At 38.6% G+C, this 23,323-nt stretch overlaps 1 protein-coding gene across 1 annotated transcript in view; it reads right to left on the bottom strand.

The window, feature by feature from the left end:
- The window catches only part of ANO3 (anoctamin 3), a 90,704-nt gene that overhangs the window by 23,209 nt on the left and 44,172 nt on the right, over window positions 1–23,323 (bottom strand). Inside the window, exons 10-12 of the mRNA XM_009886265.1 lie at window positions 22,056–22,177; window positions 15,009–15,105; window positions 10,336–10,396 (exon numbers count right to left, since the gene is read on the bottom strand). Of these exons, the coding sequence (XP_009884567.1) occupies window positions 10,336–10,396; window positions 15,009–15,105; window positions 22,056–22,177 (280 nt within the window). The remainder of the gene's footprint in view (window positions 1–10,335; window positions 10,397–15,008; window positions 15,106–22,055; window positions 22,178–23,323) is intronic.

Genomic DNA, 23,323 nt, shown 5'->3' with positions numbered 1-23,323 from the left:
GCAGGTGTGCCGCGCTTCGCCAAGAACTGACTCACAAACACAGCAGCATCTTCCAGTAGGCATCAAGTCACTCAGGTAAACAGTTTTTACTTTTCCTAAGAGATGAACGAAACTGCTAACAAATAAAAGAGAGAGCGGGAGTGCACCGTCCCAAGCCCCACGCTGAGGCCGAGGGCAGCACTAGAGGGGTATGACTTTCACACCACTGTAACAGGTACACGTTAACGGAACTGCAGCCTATATATTTAAGGTCTTGCTATTTTCAAATATTATAGATCTATTCAAATAACATTCCGTTTTAAAAAACTATCAGAAAGGCTTCTCAGCTCCATAAGGCGTGCACGCTGGTGTGAAGTATACTGCTGACCCTGCTATATCACTTGCCATTTGGTTAATGGTGTGCAAGATTGAAATTTGGACACAAATTCGTGGTGCTTGTTGTCAGATCTTATGGTCAATCGGTTGTCAGATCTTATGGTCAGTGGGTTAGATGCGTGTCCAGCCAGACGCAGCAATAAGCATGAGCTGGAAGCTTGTTGATACTCACTGCAGCACACCTCCTTTAGCAGAACGGTAGAGTCCAAAGAAAACCAGTCCCACGGTACTAGACTCTGTCCTCCCTCCTCTCCCAGACCGCCCCACCTCATGCCACACAAATAATTTACTTCCCCAAAAGGGATATTAGAAAGGGTAGAACTCAATCCATTTCACAGAAAACCTTCTACTTCTCCGCTGCAATATTTTCATGAAAACACCACTAGTTGCTCCCACACAAACACCTCCTGTATATGCCATATCCTCAACTCTTATCTCGAGGATAAGTTACGAAATACTATTTGCACTTGATTCCTTAAAAATTTAAAGTGGAAACAGATAACAACATCTTGGCATTCCACTCAAACAGTCACATAATACTGAAACATTTCTGAGCTGCTCTTCACCACATACCAGCCCAGAATAAATATACATAAAGAATTAAAGAATAAAAAAGTCATGGGTTTACTAGATCAGCATATTAGAAGTTATATATGACATGTCTGACTTCCTCATTCTTACTTTAATCCAGTATTGTTTATATAAAACCTAAAGTGAGGATTGAGTTGTCACATTCAGGATCCCTGTCTGGTTATGTATTCCAAAGTAAAAATTAGTAACATCTGATAAATTTGAAAATTTGGATTTAGGTTATTATCTCAAATTATTGCAACTGTGAACATATTTGGAGATAGGATCAGACCCATTTCTAGCAGCATGTTTTTCTTATCAGAACTCGCTTCGCTGCTTTATTTTGTAGAAGCCACACCTTTTCCAGTTTTCATCTCCCAAAGTATACCGTACTCTGCAATAAAACAACCCTATATTTTCTTAAATTAATAGTTGCCAAGTACGTGGAACAATAGTTTCTATAGTTTACAGAAAACAGTCACCCTTCTGAAATACCGGTTGAAAGACTTTCAAAGGATTAGGCAATAGGGGCTGCCTACAGCTCTTTACCACAAACACAGCAATTTCTGCGGACTCCGTAATGACAGAGCCGGGTCGTGCCAGCAGCGAGGTCGGTCAGGCTGGTTCCCAGCGAAGGGCTGCCCCCCCTCACCCCGCCTGCACGCCGCGTTCCCGGCCGCTGTCACGCCGCCGCGTTTATAGTACCTGAGCTCCCCTCTTCCCGCCAGACTGATTGCACTCGGGGCCAAAACAGCGTTTCAACAGGTTCTTGCCTGTTTTGCAGAGCTCAAAGGTAAGTCGGAGGTGGTTTTTATGCTTATTAGAGGATCTGATTAATAATCTTTTATAGGGTGTTTGGGAAGCCAATCAGTGCTGTTGTAGCCAAATTCTACTTAAGAGTGTATTTTTGAGAAAATAATTTAAAAAAACCCCGACCATTTTGCAATTCGAACATTAAAGCAGAAGTAGGAACCATAAACAATGACAGTATTTTCACTCCAGTTCATACTTTGTTGGTTATTTATGCCCCTTACCAAGCAAGTATAGATTTTCTCAGAGTCAGTTCAGAGCCTATTTTAAATGCTGGGGGAGGGGTTGTGGTGAAGGGAAGTGTTCCGTATATGCTACTTTATACCAAATTTCTGTAAGGAAAAGTATTGCTACATTGTTCTTGCTTTTGCTGAATTTAGTTAAACCAAAAATGAACAGGAAATACACTCTTAGGAAGCTCGGCCAGTGCACTTACACTTGTCAGGTTGCCAGCATGTAACAGAGGGGAAAAATTAAATTAATTAAAGAATACAATTCATATTTGTATTCCTCCATAATCCACTAAAAGCTTACAAATTATTCTTTCAGTACAAAAACTAAAATACATTTAAGCCTGAAAACTTAATATTCATTGCTCATTAAATTTAGAAGTATCTCATCCTTCGAGGGCAATCTGAATTTTGGAGCAAAGAGCCACAGGAGCAAAACCCCAATACATTACTTGGACCATCATTTGCTATTATTTCTTTCTGCATTCTAGAATATAAATTCTCTGCATCTTGTTTTATATTTGTTCCATCTATTTTTGGATCACTAACGTAAAGGTAAAAATAATTTGCTTTACAAGGCTTAAAATGCATAGTTAAGCATGAAAGCTCTGCAAATATGAACGTTACACCAGACCACAAGAAACAAAGTAGTGCCATTAATACTTTGTTCATCATGACACCACTTAACCACATAAACGAAAGTACTTTCTAATCACCACTGTAAGGGAGGGAAATGGTGCAATGTACAATTTATTGACATGCAAAAGAATGTCCTTCGAATTTACAGTTCTAAAGATTGTACTATCTACCCATGAGAAGAAGTTGAAATGATTATTTTCTTGACCTTCAAAACCTCTTGCAGAGGTTTTGCAGACATCACACCTACCACTGGCAGGTGCTGGGCTGTGTTCAGGCAACACGTTGCAATTACTTTGACATGCCAAAAATCTACTTTTAAAAACTTAATACACTACTAGATATACATCCATATGAAAATCACCATATAAAAATTTATTAGGAATTTTTTTTTCTGTGTTGTAGAAATATTCAGCACAACTCTGAGCAGTTTAAGGAAAACACAAAGCCTGATGCAATATCAATGCAACCTTCACGGTGAAGCCCACAGACCCCGGGGAGGTCAATCTGAATGGGACCAGGGCTTCACCCAGAGTGTAGGTGTGCAGATGTACATGTATATAACTGACCTTAACTTGGGAAATAAGCACTGTGAAGTGGAACATACGTTAATAAGCAGATTAAATGGCATTTTATAAATACACGTGCATTTCAGGTAATGGTACCACCTTCTAAACACTGAACATGGAAAACATATAAGAACACAGCACAAAAGAAATAAGAATAAAGCCAAAATGAGATACAATGACATGATATTTAATTATCACCTACTCATTGATATAACAGTACACATACCTGACTGCTATCTACTGTTACTGTATGTACACTTTCTATTGCTCTGATGGTGCTGCATACAAAGAAACTAACCTAAGGAAAACGCACAATTAAATGGAAAATAAAACAAACCAACCAACAAACCCCAACAAACAAAAGAACACAACAGCCCTCATCCTCTGCCCCCTTAAAAAAAAACCAAATAAAACACCCACAGGATAAAGCATAAGACAGTACCAGCGGAGGATGAATATGAAAGAATTCCTTTTTCCAGGTGTGTATCTCCTTTCTCCAGATGGTAAAGCACCCACATACATGGACACCTAATTAATTAACAATGCTGAGGATTTAACTTATACTTTTCATTGTGCTGTTACATGAGAGGTTATGTGTGGGACTTAATAACTGCATGATTTCAACCTGTCTCACACGTAGAAAAAACACACACACCCTGCCAAAACCCCACAGATAGACTGAACAGCCTAACTTCTACCATTAAGTGACTTCAAGATGAGTTTTTCTCATCCCTCTCAATCTAACACTTGAAAAATTAATGCATAATATCCAGCTTCCAGTTTCCTATAGGAAAAGAATTTTCCACACAAATTCAGCATCATCCATAATCCCTGGACTGATTTAGTTTTCAATTTGCTCCTGGCAGCATTCATATGACACTCATTGCTCAGGGTCACAAAACATTATCCATCAACTTTCAGGGCTAATTGTAACAATTACATTTCTTCACAACGGAGCATAACTCTTTAGCGTGCTCTTGGAGTTGCTCCCTGCCCAGAAAACATTGCCTCGAGCACACCATCCAAGTATGTATCATTACCTCATTTTATAGCAAAGTGGTTTTGAATTACTCCCCTCTGAGTATGAGGCCTGTTTAGAGAAACATGGAATTTTCTTGTGCAAAAAGCTTCTGTTGATCATCAGTATTGTATTAGGTCATTCGTTATGTCACTAACACTCAGGAATGTAAAGTTTTCAGCATCAACATGTGGTAAACTACTGAGACTTCTATAGTATAACAAACACCAAGTTTTTTACCAGCTTTTTGGGGTCTTAACTGAGTAGCTTTGGGTTTGCAAAATGAAATAATAGACAAAAGTGAATTTCTTGCAGGTTCTCTATATAACGAAACAAACTTTGAAGTCAACACCATGCAACCCTCTTGTGGAATGATTTTCATTTTTCTGCTTGTAAGGCTGCAATGGAACAAATGCAATACTGAGGGCACAAAAGCAAATGAAACAAATAATCTAAAAGCAGCAAAAAGAACAGAGATGAGCAGTTGGCCAAACAGCACACCCCCGACATCCACTCATGGCACCACTTCATCTTCAAATGTCAGTATGACATCAAAAGGTGGAATAACTAACTCCGCCACAAACTCCAGCCGAATCCCAACGTCTCTAGCAACATTTACAACAATGGGTGACTTTTCTGGAGTTACCAAAAGTGCTGCAGCTGCTTCTACCTCCACAGTGACACCAAGTAACCTCACAGTCACCTACAGCACCCCTTCGGCTGCAGCGCTCCCCAGCGATAACCCTTCCATCAACCCCACCACCTTGTTCCCCACCAGTGTCACTCTGACATCACCCACGATGAAGGAGAGTCCTACACCAAACTTCAGCCCCGTTCAGCAGACAACCGAGCTGAATCATAACTTTAGTAACCCTTCTACTGCATCACCTAATTCAAAAGATGCCAATGAAGGTAAGTATCTAAACTCCAACTGGTTTAATAAAATCATCATCCTGAAATCAAACCTTTTTTTTCATTGAACAGGAGACTTGGTAAGACATGTGAATGAATAGGTGACCTAGTACAGACTAAAACAAACACTCACCCAAAATAAAAAAAATATTTTTTAAAAATATTTGCCATTTATTTGTTTGTTTAACACTCCCAAGAGTGGGGGAACCCAATGACAGGTACTGCCCATTCACACTGCAGTGGACCTACAAAGCAGACGTGTAGAAATAACATTTTAAATGTGGGACACGTCGACTTATTTAAGTTCAGAAACTTTTGTGACCAAAGATGACTTCTTATAAATACTTCAAAAGGAATTACTCATTATGCATTTAATTATCAAGTTGAGTATGCGTGGGAAAACAATGGAGCATAAAACTGTCATGGCACTTTTCTATCCTGCTGCTCTGAATCAGGTCTTCAGTAAAAGAAAAGGCAAAATTAGAAGACACGGTAATTTTTTGCCATTAATTAGCTTTCAAGCTTTTAACACAGGACTGAAAGGCTTATCCATCATATCCAGTGGAGTACAGTATGTACTAAGAGCTGAAGAAGCATCAGAATTTCACGTTTCCCATCATAGTTGTACTAATTACAACGTACCCGATTTTTAGATAACACAACTGAAAAGGAAGGGGGGTGGGAGAGCAAGTTCAGTTCCACGAAAATTAAAAAACTTTGAAGAAAAGTTTTATGAGATCTGAGGAAAACCTTGGAAGAATGTAGTTATTCTGCTAACTGAACAGGTGCAGAAAGCATTATGGGATTTTTTATCTTGCGTACTCAAAAATTGGCACGCTAAAACTTAATCACTTTAAATTCAGATGCCGCAATTTTAACCACTGGCTTAAGAAATAATTGCATCCAAAGAGCTATTACTGCTTATTTCTTTAAATAAAAGGATAGTGGTTGATTCTGTAATTAAACTTGGAACCTTTTTTTTTTTTTCCTAAAAACTCCTTTAGCTTTCTGGTTTTTGTAAACGTCGGTTATTCCCTCTGAAGTCAAGGATGGAGATATCTATTTTCTTTTACAAAGGCAGAGAGTTTCTGCAGAGAGGCCGGTTTAGTCACAGTCTGCAAAGTATTTCAGATCCGTGGTGAAAAATCTCAATCCACAAAGCCCTCGACTGCTATAAAGCGAGAGTGAAGTATCTGATCTTACAGATTTATTATTCTCATTCAACCGTCTCTTCTTTTTTCTTTCTCTCCTAGAGAAAGCCAACAAAGGAGGAGTAATAGTTGGTGTCATTGTAGGAGCCATTTTGGGATCTATATTAATTGGTCTGATTGGATATTTTGCATGTGGTAAGAAAAGGTCCGAGTCATTTTCCCACAGACGGCTTTATGATGATACAAGGAATGACCCAGGTAAGGAATAGCACAAGGGTTTTGCACAAGAACATTTTTTTTTATTTCTGCACAGAGCTGTTTAAATAGTCTGGTCTTACGGAATTATTAGGAATTATATCATCAACTCCAGTCAAACTACTTTTCAACTGACAGTACTTTATTATTTTTAAATTTTAGCTCAATCGATTCCCCCCTGAACTCTAAGTCTCCCCCTTACAAGTTATTTTTTTAACCTCGGAAGTATCAGGAAATATTGTATCTAGTATCAGTGAACCTCTGTTCAAAGAATTGCAGGAGAGTTCAAAACTATAGCTCAAAAGCTCTCCCAAACTTTGATTAGCTGAAAAAGGCTGGACTCCTCACTCATCCAACTTCAACTACAGAGTGAAGGACGAAGCTATATCTGGTTTTAGGAGTAAAAATATTTGTAAGAGGTTTAAAAAGAAGATTGCTTTTGTCTTCTCCATGAATATGTATAAACTTGTATTAAAGTGTAATCACACAGTGTCCAAACATCTGTATCATGTTCCTGGACTTTATTTTTAAATGTTTAAACAAACACTGAGAGGCTAAACTTACTTTTTTCTCATATAAAATCAAATCAAAATAAAACTTTGGCAATACACCTTTTTCTGGCTTAAATGCAAGAGCTGAAAGCTGCCAGAATGTCAGATTAGGAACTAGCTTTGAAAGTCGACCACCCATGTAGCCCTGAACAGGCGTTACACGGGTTACCCTCAGAAGATGGTGAATCGGGGCTTTCATTCTTTTGCTCACCTCTATGTAAAAAAGAGGTTAACTGGATTTAGCTGTGATGGACTGCTGAACTAAACTGCGAGGTACCCTGCACACGAGGATAAGAATCTTTCAAGGAATATATAAAAAATAATCATGTTATCCTTCCAGTTCTCCACTTAGACAACTCACTTGGACCATACGATACGACTTTTGCATGTGTATCAGATGACAAAAGCAGCGCAGCAGACAAGGCAGAGCAAGACAACGCAGGGAGCCCATCCGATGGCATTCCTATGGCTGACATGACACCATCCCACCTTTCACCATAATGTTCACTTCATGTTATACTCTCGCTTGTTACCTACATGCTTTCATTTTTTCCAAAATGATCCGACAGCTGTTACCTTACAGCCATTACTGTGCAAACCAAAAAAGCAAAGGAAAAATCACAAGGTACACTGATACACAACAGTAGCTGAATATCACTCTTCTACTTTGTAGTTAAATGATCAACTTATGGTTTTCCTGGAAGGTTATTGTACTTGCTTTCTTAGGAATAGCAACTAGACAAATAGCACAAATTCTGCCTTGTGTAACTTTGGTCAAGAATGCAGACACTGTAACAGCAAAATTTGACTAGGGTTGCAATGATACTTTGGGATCAATACGGTCAAGAATGCAGACACTGTAACAGCACAAAATTTGACTAGGGTTGCAATGATATTTTGGGATCAATACAAAAAAAAATCCCAAGTTTAACTACCTTGAGGTGAAACTATTCTGTCCAAATATAATTACTATCCGATAAACGACTCAGGGTGTTATCTTCCCCACTCTACATTTGTACTTTCCTCAAGGAATCCGACAAAAAGAATTAGATTTACTTGGATTACTCAGAGGTTAAAGTTTGCTGGGGAGAATGGAACTACTGAGCAACATGGACTACATTTAACCTTTGACTATGATGACACAGAGTTAAAATCGAAGGGGAAAAAAAGACAACCTTCTACTCTGTCAAACTGATCTGTTGTTTGCGTTGCAGGCTAGATCTGTAGAAATGATGTAAAAAGCTTTGGTACAGGTTAGAGAGAAGAAATACTTAACATGAAAGGAAAGGAATTATCTCTGCCATGTATATAGATATCCTAAAAAGCATGGTCTGGTTTTGTCCAGTTAAAGAGTAAAATTATACAGTATAATGCAATTAGTTGCATAGTTTATCTGTTTGCAGTAGCCAGACATATCTGAATAGAAAGAAAGAACATGAAAAAGACACAGCTATAAAGGCACAGAATAAACAAAACAAAGTGCAGAGGAAATAACTACTCACATGAGATATGTGCTTGTTACTATGACCCTGTTAAAAAGCTTTCTTTAGTGTGGAGACTGTGAATCACGTCGATGGAGTTATCTCACTAACTGATGGTGAATGTTGCAACAAGGGTTCATTTGATATGTAAATTACATGCACACACACACCAGAGAGAAACAATGGCAGTCACACTGCAGATGAGTAAACCAGGTATTTATTCCAAGATATTTAAAAGATTAAAGAAACGTGATTAAAAACGTGAAGTTTTGCCATTCCTATAGGCGTCAGTCATGAAATTAGCACACTTGCCATCAAAACCAGAACCTGATTTCTAACGTTGTATCCAGAGTGTTGCATGGCAGACTGAAAACCTGAGACACATTCACCTCTATTAGTCGAGATTATCACTCCGCTGCTTGAAATTAAGAAAAATGTAATGTTCAGCTTTCATCTTCCTTAGCACATAATATGCTATCTTTCCTGATAATGGTAAAGCAGCATCACATAAGCAAAATTCCTCCTTACACTTGTACCTTGGCCTCAGCTGAAAATGGAGAGAGCTCTCTCTAAGGAGAACTCGACCACAGAGATGAAGGGATGCTAAAAAGCTGCCAGCGCTGTCTACACTGGTAACCATATCACCAAGTGCAATGTATTTTAGGAATTTATGAAACCAATTATTAGTAATTGTAAGGCTGTAACAGCAAGATTAGGAGCCAATGAAGCAGTATCACTGAGGTAAGCAATCCAAGTGTGCCCTTCAGTCATATTTATATCATGTTAATTTTTAACAATTTAATTATGATTTTGTGCATGTGCTTATGTTGTCTATGTACCTCTGATGTTTTGCTGTTGTTCATATTTCGTTTTTTGTTTTTACCAGGCCAGCCTCCAAAATTTGTGACATTTTTTTATCCTTCACTTTAAGTCAGAATCATTAATACTTATTCATACATGTTATGTAAATAAAGCTGCTATGTGCCATTTGACTCTATTTTAAATTGTAAAACTCTGGCTTGAATTCAGACAGTTGTATGTATGTGAACTGCTGTTGTTGTCTCAGGGTTTACATAGACAAACATTAATTATCTCTTGTTAATACCAGTCTTCCCTACTTTCCACCAGCAAAATACTATTAGCTTCAGTGAAAGCTAATTCCGCCAAGCATTTCGTGCTGGAACCATTACATCTCTCTTGCACGTCACTATTACACTGACCTCCTAAGAGAGGTAAGACTGTTCTTGGTAACTCCTGTTCAACAGTGGCCTCTGCTTGGCTTCGTGCCTCATGACGTGTGCGATGTCAGAGGGAAAGTAATCAGATATTCAGACTGATAATTTGAATATAAATAGTTAAATTGCTGTAAGCACTTATCAAATCTTTCCTATGCTCCCCTCTAATTAGCTCCCACAAAACCATTCTCATTTATTCTATAAGATTTCTCTACAAGACATGACTTTTATATTGACACCAGATCAGTAAATTAACCTACATCTTTGCCTCTAAAAAGACTTTTGTCTGCATGATATAAAATTCAGGCTGAAAGATAGTTAAGACGCTAAAGACAGTCATTACATTAACGATAAAAGGTATTATTTTCACCCACTACTAGAACAGAAATTGAGGTTGATGAAAACAGGGGAAAAGAAAGTTTGTACGACAAAATCATAATCCTCCTTTACATTTTATCAAGAGCTATAATCTCGCTTTACCCAGTAATCATATAAAAAGGTCAGGTGAATTAAAAGTACAAAATCAATAGGAACATACTTACCCCAAATTGCCATGAAAATAGCAAAGAAGACAGTCCCTCCATTATCAAACAAATGTGTAACCTGAATAGAAAATAAATACATCAGGCACGAATAATATTGCTGTATTACCTTTTGCCCCAAAGAATCCCAGAGGATATAACTGGTGGCAGAAACTAAAAGCTAAACATTCTAATAAGAAGTCCTACTTGCATGTTTCTTCTACCAAGGTTTGTCCCACTCTTTCAGTATAACTTGAGTCTGGTTTTCCAGACTGTCACTTCATGCATCTCCAGTCTATTTGTTTCACAGACACCAAGAGCTGCTCTGTCCATGTCCAGACAGGCTAAATATTCCTTCAGAGTTCTACTCATATACTGGGTCAAATTTAACCTCAACATTTTATATTTTAAGATTTTCATAAGCTTAATTATCTTCTGTATTTCCACTTTTCTTCCTCTGTATATTATTCAGTTAATGTCTCTATTGATTCTGTTTTCTTCTCCCAAACTATCTTGCAATCTCTCTGCAGCTAAGAATAGTCTATATACCTTTTTATCCAGTCATCTCAGCCTCTCAAATTGTTGACATATTATCCTTCTTAAAAGGCTCGTGCCCCTAAGCTCCCACAAACATTAAATAAATTCTAAATACCACCCACCCCCAAACCATAATTCTAGATTGTGCACTTAGTTTCACCTCATGAACACTCTCCTTTTTGTTGGATTTATCCACTGTCTTACTGTTTGTTATAAGATTTTTTTGGCATCATAGATATTCTGCCGTAAAGTCCAAGGATTACCGATGGAAAGTAAGTAGTAATTAATTTCTGCATGCCTATGGATCACTCGAGGCATCTGAGTGGGTGAATTTGATGTCTCACTTATTATGAAAGCATCACAGTTTATATTACAAAAACCCAGAACTTGAAACAGTATTTAGGAAGCTGAAGTTAAGATCAATGTACTTTGAATAGATTTAAAGTTGCCAATTTACAACAACGTAATTTATCCAGGGATAATGGGCCTGCATTTCTTCTAGTGACAGGTAGTTTATGATGTTCCTGAGCATTAGTAAGCAAAGCACAGACTTCAAATTCCTATTTGAAACAAAAGGCACAAATCGTTGTAAGATAATAGAGCAAACTAACTTCTCATCAACAGGCATAGGTTAGAAGAAGGAACTGAAGAGAGAGGAAATAAGAATAGAATGAAATAAAATATTATTGAAAAGACTTTACTTTCATTGGTGTTGACTCTCTTGATAACTTAAGGACCAGTTTTTAAGCTTGTGTCATAAAAAGAAAGCCGTCCTTATGCCAAAGGAAGGGCGCAGGTAACCAGGCTCAGTTTCACCATACTGTGACCTTCTCTTACACCTGAAGGTACTCTGGCCGGCAGGAATGTTCTGGACAGGAGGTGTGCTGGGACGCTGGGGCTGAGAGCCCGCCTGGGGCAGGTGACCCAACCCGCTCCTGCGAGAGCCGCCTGCTGCAAGGACAACTCATCCTGCTGACAGATTTTCATTCTTCTAGAGACAGCTGGCGTTACTGCTTCTGCCTCGCAAATTAGGAAAACTAACTCAGGAAAGCAGAAAATGGCAATAGAAACTGCTGCTATTTTATTTCTTATTGAGTAAAATTATTATAATATTGTGAGAATTTAAATTAAAAACATCTATTTTATCTGTATGACAGTTTTCTTCTTCTCTAAGATTCTGAAATGGGAATTGACTATTTGTCATTGGATGTCAATAAATCCAACATGTTCCCTTCGTGAATCATACAGTGGGATCAATTGTACATACAAAAACTTTTTCTTTGTTTTTCTTTTGCTTCCATAAAGGAAAACACAAACATAATGGGTAGGAGACTGAAAATTTGAGAGGTGAATAAAAGCAGTGCACTAAACCTGATCAACATTTTCAGTTTGAATGTAGAGTGTGTGAGGATGTGATTTTGGATATTCTGCTCAGTAAAGAGTGCGTCTTTCCAAGGAAACCCAAAATGAACCAACCAAACAAACCCAACCCAGCAGAAATAGTGTTGCTAAAAGTAGAAAATACATCTGTCTTCTAACCTAGCTTTGTCCTTATGTACAGTGTCTGGGCTATAGTCATTCAGCACCACACTCAAAATTAAGATTTGACTGTCTTAAAGGTTAAATGCACAGTCTGAGACTCCGTGTTGACCAGAGGCCTCTACGCAGACCTGGTGCTAGTCCGTCAACATACCTGACTGACGTTGTCATCATCATAGAAGACTTCAGGCACTTCAAATCCACCCTGAATCAACACCCTGCCCAGGGGCCCAAGGACAAGGTGTGCTGGGCGCAGGACCAGCCCAGAGAGCCCGAGCGCACCACAATAATCACCCATGGATGAAAGAGTCCGTGTAATGCGGATGAGAATGACAGCTCGGGCATGTGGCAGTTCAGAACACAACTCAGATTTTACGTGCCTTTCCGTTAAATTATAAACTTCGCCTCAGTGTGGCATTTTTAAATGGAAATGGAATAAAGAGGGAGGGAATGAAAGAAACAGGCAGTAACAAGAAGGAAAAAGGCACCTTTTGTATTTTGTCTCCAGCTTTGCAAAAAACTTGGCAGAAAAAACATTTGAAGTATATGATTTTTCCAGCATTAGTTTGTTCTGTCTGAAGTGCTCCTCTAAAGGGAAACTTGGCAGATACATAATGAACAGCAGCTTTAATAATGTGAAATATGAGCACAAGGCCTTACATAAATGTGGCAGGTCCCGTGACTGAAGCAGGTTTGGGGAGATAAACTTCACTTAAAGGAACTCACTTTTCCTAATTAACTCAATGCTCATGTATTCGTATACAGTGAGCTACTTGAATGGACAAGGATTAAAACACTTATTCCAGAATAAGAGTGCCCTGCCCGGAATGAATCTGAAATAGCTTCCCTTGCCTACCAGCTCTTCGGTTGTGTGTGACAGCTTCCCTTCCCTTGGTTGTGTTCAAGGAAGACAGAGAAATAAGTTATGTTCCCACAAAAACAGAGGGAAAGGCTGACAAGCTCCATCTCAGGAACAAGAAAGCAAGCAGGAAACACCAATTTCTTTTCCCAGAGAGCAGATCTGACGCCTTATTTTAAAATATGTTAGTTCCACCTACTTATGTTACTAACCGTGCTTCAGAAAGTCCAAAGGAACATTTGATTTGAAATCAGGTTGTAGTTTTCTAATATTACAGATTGTTTTCATTCACTAATTTGGGAGCAGACACAGTGGCAGTGCTGAGACACGTTTGGGTATGTGCTGCTCAACTTGAGCAACGCGGTGGCACCCAGCAGGATCGCAACCCCTGCTGGGAACCAGCAAAAGGGTAACGAGGGAAGCTGCAGGGACCCTTTCTTTAGAGACAACACGGTGAACGAAGGCATTACAGTTATAACCTCAGAGTTATAAAATGCCTCATTGAGCCTTTCTTTTTCTCCTCCCCCTTTTTCTTTGCAATTCAAGTGCCTATTTCTTCCCAAAGAGAAGTCTCTCTCTTCTCCACTTGGGGGAGATCCAGAACAGACAGATCCTGAAAGGAGAGAACTTTTAGTTGTTTTCTGTGTTCCAATCTAAAGTTGATCAGTTTTTCAGAGCACAAGCCTTGTCAGGAAAAGCTGGGAGCTTACATGAATTTCCACAATATTTGCAGACATCAGAAAAGGGTGCCTGCGAAGATGGAATATGAGTGGTTACTGCTTGTCTTCCCTGTTTCTCATCTGAGTTTGTTTCAAGGGGACTGGTTTGAAAATACATGGAAGTATGGATGGGCTGTCACATTTTTCTGCTACAATTGATTTTTCACAATTATTAAAATGTCAATTTTGCAAGATTTAAGCACAGACGTTAGTGTAAATATAAATAAGACAAAAACTGCTTCTTATTAACTGGGGATGTTTAAATAACAGGACCTAAAGTTAAGGGGATGCCACAATGACAAATATTGTACTCAACACTGGTCCTATCTATATAAAATTTCAAAATCTAACACAGAAATTGATTTTCTCTTTCACATTGCTGCAGTGTTGTTGTAATGCCACAGCCCAGAGACAATCACATTTTATAAATACAGGCTTCTGAGCAAGATTTATCTTACAGGCTAAAGAATTCCAAGAAAAATGCCAAGGCTGCTTTTCCAGCATTATGAACATACCACACATTGAAATATACTGCTCACTTGAAAACACTACACGTATACAGAAGTAGTTGTGACTATTTAGGTTTGAATGATTGCTTCTTGTAGCAAAATATTTAGTTGTGTAAAATCTTTGCAGACAGAGCAAAGCACATTACAGGCACATTATGCGAGAGAATTCCTTTAGGAGGAGCTGAAATCCAATTACAAAGTAAGCAAGGGAAACAGAGTAAAAAGTTAATTATAGAGAAAAGCAGGAAAAACCTTCCAACAAGTTTTGTTACTCAGGGGACTTTATAAATTGATGAAAATAATAAGGATTTAGGAAGGAAATGTTCATAGAAAGTAAAACAAGTTTCAGAAAAATCTGTGATCATTTCAGAGCATTCCCTTATGAGAAATGTGAATTACAAAGGCTGAAAAAAACTCTGTAGAGAAACAATACGTTTTGCAGGAATCTTTGCTGAAACATGGGCAGCCATTACACAATGAAAGCAGATCTTTAGACAAAAATTATCTTGATATTAATAAGACAATAATTACCTTGGCGTATATGCAGCTTTCATTGAGTTTTTGTAGCGTGCAATTGCGTTCACACATAGGGCACATGATGGTTTCATTTGCCTCGCAGATCTCTTTGCTTTAGTGTGAGACAGGAAAATAAAGGTCATAAAAAAAGCTTTTAGCATTCTTCAGAATCTCTGAGGTTATGCCGTTTGTTGTAACAGCATGCCTATACCACAAAACTGGCTCAATAAAATAAATTAAAAGTGACTGTTTGGCTTGAAAAGCCTAATCCCAAATCAGTAACGTGAAAACTACGGGCCCTAGGATAGTGTGCAATATTTTTGGGCATCATGCTATACTTCTCATACTTGTGAATATCCCATTCTCTCCCAAATAACACAAACAGAAGAACAAACCATTGTTCACTACCTTCCAACCCCTTTACTGCCTATTTTTCTAAGCGATGTAGAAGATAACAAATGTTAAGAGAATGGACATCACTGACATAACTACACTGATTTCAGCCAACTTATCCCCGTTTATATCAGCTGAAGGTCTGTTCCACTGGATGCTCGCATGCGTACTTACATCAGTCGGTCACATGCAAAAATCCATTGACAGCGATTTCTGGCAGTAGTATTTCAAGCCTTTGCATTTTTATTTCCCATAGAAGTTATATATAGGGCTAATAAAAAACCACTTTAATATCCTAACTTTGGGGAGAAATTATCTTCAAATCACATTCTACTGAATAAAGATCCCAAGATTCGGGAAGATGAAGTCACTGTCTTCACTGGGACCATTCACATTCAAAATGTAGTACATAATTAAGTGTCTTGACCAAGGCAAAACTGAATTAACAGAACTGCAAAAACGAATTTTAAGGCAAATTTTAACCACAGTGAGTAAGCTTCCCAAAGAACCTTAGCAATCACATTTCCCTATCCTTTAGCAATGTTGACATGCCTGAAATGATCCTATGACACACTAGGAAAGCAGCAGCATAAACAAATGCCAGGAAATCTCTACTGATTTGTTTTAATAAACATTATGCTTTCAGTCTCCTCCTCATAAAAGCTGAATTTACAGTTCTGATGCTGTATGGATGATTATGCTTATTTTCAAATGACTACATCTATTAAATCCAGTCTGACATAACATTAAATAGAAATAAAAGATTCTGGTTGCCCCGATGTCACTTTTGTAATCTGCGGTCATATTTCACACAACATGAGAATCACTAATTCATTGAAACCCTACAACATAATGTGGACCTGACACAGAAATTATCCTAAATAACCCTTAAGCCAGAATGAGCACAGCCAGTCATTTCAGACATGCACAGTAACAGAAATCTTACAGTGTGTCGCATCAGAGAATTTTCTTGCTTGCATTTTCATTCACAAGATTAAGCACAGAAAATCGTATTTCAATATGTTGTAATGGTTTGGCAATAATACAAACTGTTCTCAAATATAAATGTTAGATTTTCTGTATTATGTATCTTGAGTTAAAGGTCTCAATTTGTTTTTAACAACATGTAAGGTTGCACAAAATTATACTGGCAGTGATATGTCACATGCTTTAGTACCACTCTGCAAAGGCAACAACACTTGCTACACAAGTGTTTGGGACAGGCGCTATGTTAACTGTTACTGCAACTCAAATCTTCAGTATAAAAGGGCAAAATAAACTTCTTTGTACTGTCCTTGCTTACACATCTGAAATCTGACTACAGCACAAGGTGCAAAGATACCTCAAGCTATGCTGTGTTCGTGTCCAGCCTTTCTGTTCGACTAACAACAAAGGGACAACTTAAACCAGTGCTAATTAGTTATACGCATAAACCCATCAAAACCAAACTCTTTAAAAATATTAGATTTTTATTTATACAGACTAATCAACATGTAATAGCGTGATATCTAATGTGAGAATAAAGATAGGTGATAGATATGGCAGGTAATTTGTTGAAAGAAAAGAACCCAGATGAAGGGACTGCTGTAGCATTACTTAAGCCCTCCCATTTGAGTACCACTTCACATTTACCCCCGTTTAGCTCAAGAAGGGCAAATTGATCATAACATATTTAAAAATGTATGAAACAAGAAATACAAATTCGTGTTGCGCATTTTTGTTTCTGCGCGTTTGAGCCCTATGAATATAATCCAAATACGCTAGAAGCTACCATGGAGTTTCTTCAACAGAGATTCTCTGGATTTTTTTCTCTTGGTTACCTTCATCTCACAACCGAATCCTGCAACGAGCTGCCGACACTGTAATCTCAGTACCCCGGGGGACCTCAGTGCCAGCTCCTGGCAACCACACTCCTACCACGCTTTATTCCAAACCCACGCAAGAAAAAGAACATCCTCCATTCCAACGTGCCTTCAGTAACACTGCATTTTGTGATAGAAAAGAAAAATTTCCCTAACTATGAAGAATGGAGAAACTTCTGTTTCTAAACACGAGATCTACATGCAGATTTGCTTTTATAGTGTCCAGTCCCTGAAACGACAGTATGCATGCAGGGTTTTTGTCTTCCATTCCTATTTCACCTTCCTCCTCCCTGTACAGTACATATGAATCATCAAAAGATTTAATCATGCCTGAAAGTTTGTTGTTTACCTAAACCTGTAACTGAGGAAAGGAGAGAAAGACCGCGACAAGGGGCAACAGGCAGTGTGAGGGGGCACTTGCCCTGGGAAAGAAGGAAGGGGACCACCAAAAGGGAGCAAATACGCACCATTTCCAACTTGCCTGTGGCAGCCACAGATGAACCACACAAAGCATCTTTCCTTTACACAGGCGGAAGGGACTGACAGCCCCGTGCCAAGCACAGGCTGAAAAATTTATATCATATTTTTATACATAAATAAAAAGAGCCACCTGGTATCATGACAGACCCCAAGCACAGAGCAGAGGCAGGCTCGACTTCACAAGTCGTAAACAAGACCAGCTAGTTTTTAGGTGTGACATTGTTCTGCATAACCCTCAAATTATTGCTGCACAAAACCTATGGCTGGCATTGCAAGCAACGTTTGGTTCTATGGCAATACATGCTCCTGTATTTGCTTATTCTTTCTCTGCTGAAACTGTGCGGGACCTCAGTGGAAGAAGAAAACGATCGTTTTCTGCCTGCAGCCACTAGAGGGTCTCACGGCAGTTCCCTGAGCCTGAGAGGTGAAGGGACATCACTGAGGAAAGCAGGCTCCTGGAAAATAATTTGATCAGGCAGTAAATTCAAATTTTGTGGTACACAAGACAGATGAAAAACAGGGGTATTTTTGTGGCAGAATTTATCATACTGTAAATCAGCATTTCCTAACATCCACTGATAACAGGCATTAATAGGATGACACCTGTTTCACTGAATAATACTGTATCTGGGGCAATGTGGCAGCTATGACATTGCCATAATGCCCTGGCACTGGGTTTAAACTCCTAATTGCCACTGGGTTTTCTGTGTCTAGATTTTGTCAGAATACCGTACCCGACTGTTTCTTCCTGACGGCTGCTGAACATTGCATTTGCATACCACAGTAGCTGCAGTGATCAAAAGCAAATGATATACTTTAAAATTGTTATGCGTGTTTATCTAGCAGTTTTGTTGAAATGACTACAGAAAAACTAGATAAATAATCTCACAGTCCTAAAATATGGCAAGAATAAGAATGTTTATGCAGGTCTGTGTGCCTGCTAATGGATGACAACCTGCCTGCTCTAGATAGGAAGTTTCTGGCTAACTCTCACTAATCCCTTCCAGGCTAATTAAGCAAATATGGCAAGGAAGGGCATCTGTTATCACCAGCCCTTAGAATTAATTAAGTACACAAGGTGATGCAGAAAGCATCTATGTACATTTTATCAGACCAGTCACAATCAGTTTCAGTTAGTTAAGCTGTGTTCTTGAACCCACATCTCACAGCAGGTCTTGGTCACAGCAAGGCAATGATATAGCGATACCGTGTCACGACTAACCAGAGGGACTGCACAGATTCACACCATCAAAGGCAGAGAGGACCTTCTGCCCAGAATTAACACATCCAGATTACAGATGTGGAGCCGCCACAGAGCACAGGGCTAGGGCTTCTGCATTAACCCACCCACCCAAATGAACGCTGGCTAATGTTAACTGTAATAAATATGTAAGTACTCCTTCCCCCTTGTAGGCATCTAAGGCTTATACGGTGGATCACCTAACTTTCAGGCTTCTGCTTCTGGAGTAGAGTTCAGAGCCCTCGATGGGCACCCTGGTGCTCTGTGTAGCACAGCATGACACTGAAGCAGCTCGGGATGGGACCCAACACAACCAGCCTCCACCGCCAGCAACGTAAAGTCTGCGCGTTCTGTCTGCAGCTACTCAACTGCAGCCAAGGGAAAAAAATTAGGACAGGAGAACATGAAAGCCAGCCTACCCCTGTGCTCCTGCGATTTAAACGCTGCAACCTTCTGTGAGAAAAATAACTGTGTCTCTCTGTTAAAAGAACTAAGCAGGAGTCCCATCTCTAAGTCTTCTCGGGAGAAGCGTATGACACATACAAGCAAGTTAATAGCTTACAGTTTGAAAAAAAATAAATTCTTAGAAATTCTGCTCTTCCTCTTGGAGATTGTCAACGCCAAATCTTTCTCTTCCACAAGGAGTACCTAAAATATTAAGCTATACACTGACAATAGTAGATTATAGCCCTTTGTTCCCCCATTGTTGAAACTGTGCCATGGTACATGCGAAGAATACAAGATTTCCAGTTCAACAGTCCTAGTTCCTATCCTCCAGGAACAGGCTGATCCTCTACATTACATCCACTTCTTTTTACAGACTTTTATCTCGCAAAACAATCCTAATAAGGAGAACAATATCTTAAAGATAGCATAGTTTCCTGGCTCATACATTTATTCCATCTAATGCAGTTTGAAGTTGTACAGTCTCTCAGGAGTTTGCTGTACAAAAGTAAGTCTAAGAAAGCCTTAATTACAGCACTGCAGAATACAATAACTCACTGTGAAACAGAAGACAATCTCATAAAGAAAATGTAAAATAGCCCTGCTCAAAGCGCAAGAAACAACACTTCCTCTGGAATCTGACCCCAAGAATAGTTACAACCTAAGCATCCAAACTGCTTGGAGGAACAGTTGCAATTTTTAAGAGCACTGATACTGTTGTGTCTGATGACATCTAATGGAAAACTTGGTAATAAGGCCGCGTCCTCTGAAATAGTTCCTAAAAATACAGTCAGCACTTAACTCCAGCACCCTCAGCACTATTTCTAAATTGACATAAACCCTTTCAGAGCAAAATCAGAACAACGGGAAACTTGAAAATGAGGTTCATTTCATGTGGTTGTAATCTCCCTGAAGCTGGGTCTCCTGCCTGCAGTTTACACTGACATAGTTAAGAATTTTATTAGACTCAAAGTTTGCCACTATTACCACTGAGGAAAAAATACAGGTGTAGACAAAATAAGTTGAAGCTTAGCAACTGTACTACACTCTGGAAGTTATAAGCAAGATGGAGGTACAGAGGGAGTACATCTGACTGTTTTTTCACCCATTATCCTTGACTAGAATGACAACCATTGCAGTATCCCATGACATCAGAATCGGTACTTGCTGTTTTCTTTACCGACAGAAAGGGAATCACTGCAGATGTGGTGGTAAGAGCACTCGCTGTGAATCATACACATCTAGCTTGATGCAAAACAGATATACAAAGTAGATATACTTGACTGAAGAACCCAGTGTTTTAGTTGGTTATTTTCAAATGATTACCATATCTGGAAAGCATTCATAATTAACATAACGATCTCAGTTGTACCAGAATGTTCTTAATTTTCAACAGCCTATTATCTTTTTAAATGGGATATTACCTTACTTGGCTGGAATCCATTGTAAATAATCCATAAAGGAAAACAAAGAGCCCAACCAGGGCAGCAGGAATAAGCATTCCAGTATACCATCCCAACCAGGCAAAATATAGTCCGATTTTTTCACCAAAATATCGCCTATATGAAAAGGAAACACATACATTGTTTAAAGTTAAAACATACGGTGATCTTTATCTATCCTTACAGTAGTAGAATAATTCTAATGAGAAACCACCATTACAAGTTTATGGTAAAATTATTGTCAGCGTACCAAAATGTTTCCTATCAGGCCTAACATTCTAGTGACACTAATTGCAGACTTACCTGAACATATATTTTACAAGGATATTACTGAAGTGCCTCTGTAATGTAGGACATCTTGTTTGTACACACAGATGTACACAGAAATATAGACAAACACACACAAAATCATTCTGGAAAGGGATAAAGTAAGTTGGTACAACAAGCATTTGTGATAGAAATACGTCATATTACATGATTATCTAATGATTATTAGAGAAAAAAATGGATTGAAAACACCAGCTGAAGACTGAGCTTTAATTCTTCAGAACTTGGGTATCAGTTGCTAGAAGAGATGGAAATAGCAGTGATCAGACAGACAGTCATGGATGATACTATCTGATCAGAACAGCGTTGTCCCATGGCACACACTTAGCTGCACAAACCTTCAGTGGAACAATACCGGGCACAATGACTGGTTATGACTGTCAGATCAGGAATAAAACTGGACAGCAAGGAAAAACAAATTATTGGTATTCAAGGCCAAAGATGAGAAATATATGAAACCCAAACAACACAATTATTAAACTTCAATTACATATATTTCTCTGCTTTACGTCTGGAAACGTATGACATTAATAATAAGATAAAGAGAAGTTTATTTAAACCCATGCAGAAATGCAATAATTAGGCTGCATTTTCCCTCCACTGGATCTGGTAACTCTGACTTTGTGGGTTTCACACTGCATATTGTCAAGCAGCTGGATCTCTGTGCCTTTTATGCAGTCTCACTTGAAATTAATAGCCCTGCACAAAAAAGCACCCAAAAGAAGCAACTTAGAGAATTCCCATCCTATTTGATAATATGAATAGCTAGATTTTACAGGAAAGCATAAGGACAAGGAATTTAGCAGTATGGTTAATGCACTGTTACCAGGTGTTTTGTATCACAGAAACAAGCTACTCTTCAAAGTACTAATACCTGATTAAATCAAGCGGTTGGTATTTGTACCACATTCCCCACCGTGCCCAACGCTCATATAAGAGGTGTCTGTGATTCTGAGCTCCATGTGTTTTGATGGGATGTCTGCTTTTGTGGCTTCCCTGAAAAACACAAGGAAATAAAAATATACTACTAGGCACTATGGAAAAGATATAAATTTCTTAGGTATTTGATTACAATGTTAAATGAGAAGTTCATTCCAGAACCATACTAGTACAAGACCATACAGAAGTACTCAACTCTATATGGCTTCAAGTACAGTGCTTCTATTTCAGTAATATATGCTTATTTGTATGCTTCCACCTATTTAAAGTTTTCAATTTTTTTGGAGATGTGTTTGTGTTATCTTTTTTCCTCTCCAATTCTGAAGCTGTACATCTCCTTCAGTTGAACTTTTTCACCCCAAAACCCCCACTAATCTGTTATGATGAAGAAAATCTTTCATCAAGTAACTGCAAGTAAGCCAAATAATCTCTTGGGAAGAGCACAGAGCTCCCCAGAGCACTACTTCAAAGACGGCCATCAGACAGATTTTTGATCCAAGTAATTTAGCCATTTAGATTTTTATCATTTATTTGAAAACTTGAGCATTCCCCACCATTGAAAAAACACTGTTTACTTGTTGCAATCTGCTGACCCTCTGGTTTAAGAATGAGTTAGAAACAAAGCTAAACATCGCAAAGAGTCCAATTCTACTCATTTCTCATTTGAGTCAGCAAAGAAGCATACGAAAAACGTCAGTGGAGTGTGACCTTTGCAACATCTAGGAACACGTAGGAACAGAACATCAACTGGCGCTTACAGTCACCTGGATGATCAACTGTAATGCATAAAGCATTACCCAGTATTTCACATTTTAAAATATTTTTTATTTTTTTCGCTGCTGCTTTCAGCACTGTTTATCCACAGGAGTGCAAGTCTCAGCATTTCCTCTGGGACTCAATTTTCACTCTCATTTGCTCATGTGATAAAGAAAAAATAAATAAAAAAATAAAAATTGAGAATGTTCGACCACTAGCCCTTAGCACCAGTCAAGCAGCAATTAAGGTAAGAGTGGCTTGAAAATATGACTTCATGACCCTTAACTGAAGCTTTGAAACAGTGGCTTCTGCCATAACAAAGGAACATATACATAAAATGGATACGACGGCTTGATTTTGACAGCCAGAGAAAGCTTCACAGGTTTTTCTGGTAGTATGGCCAGCTTTTCCCTGAAGTCAGTAATGCACAGCTGAAGCATCAACAAT

The sequence above is a fragment of the Charadrius vociferus genome, unplaced genomic scaffold, assembly GCF_000708025.1.
Source record: "Charadrius vociferus isolate BGI_N301 unplaced genomic scaffold, ASM70802v2 scaffold115, whole genome shotgun sequence".
Classification (NCBI taxonomy): Eukaryota; Metazoa; Chordata; class Aves; order Charadriiformes; family Charadriidae; genus Charadrius; species Charadrius vociferus.
The sequence above is the reverse complement of the archived record's forward strand: the minus strand, read 5'-3'. Positions and strand labels throughout refer to the sequence as shown.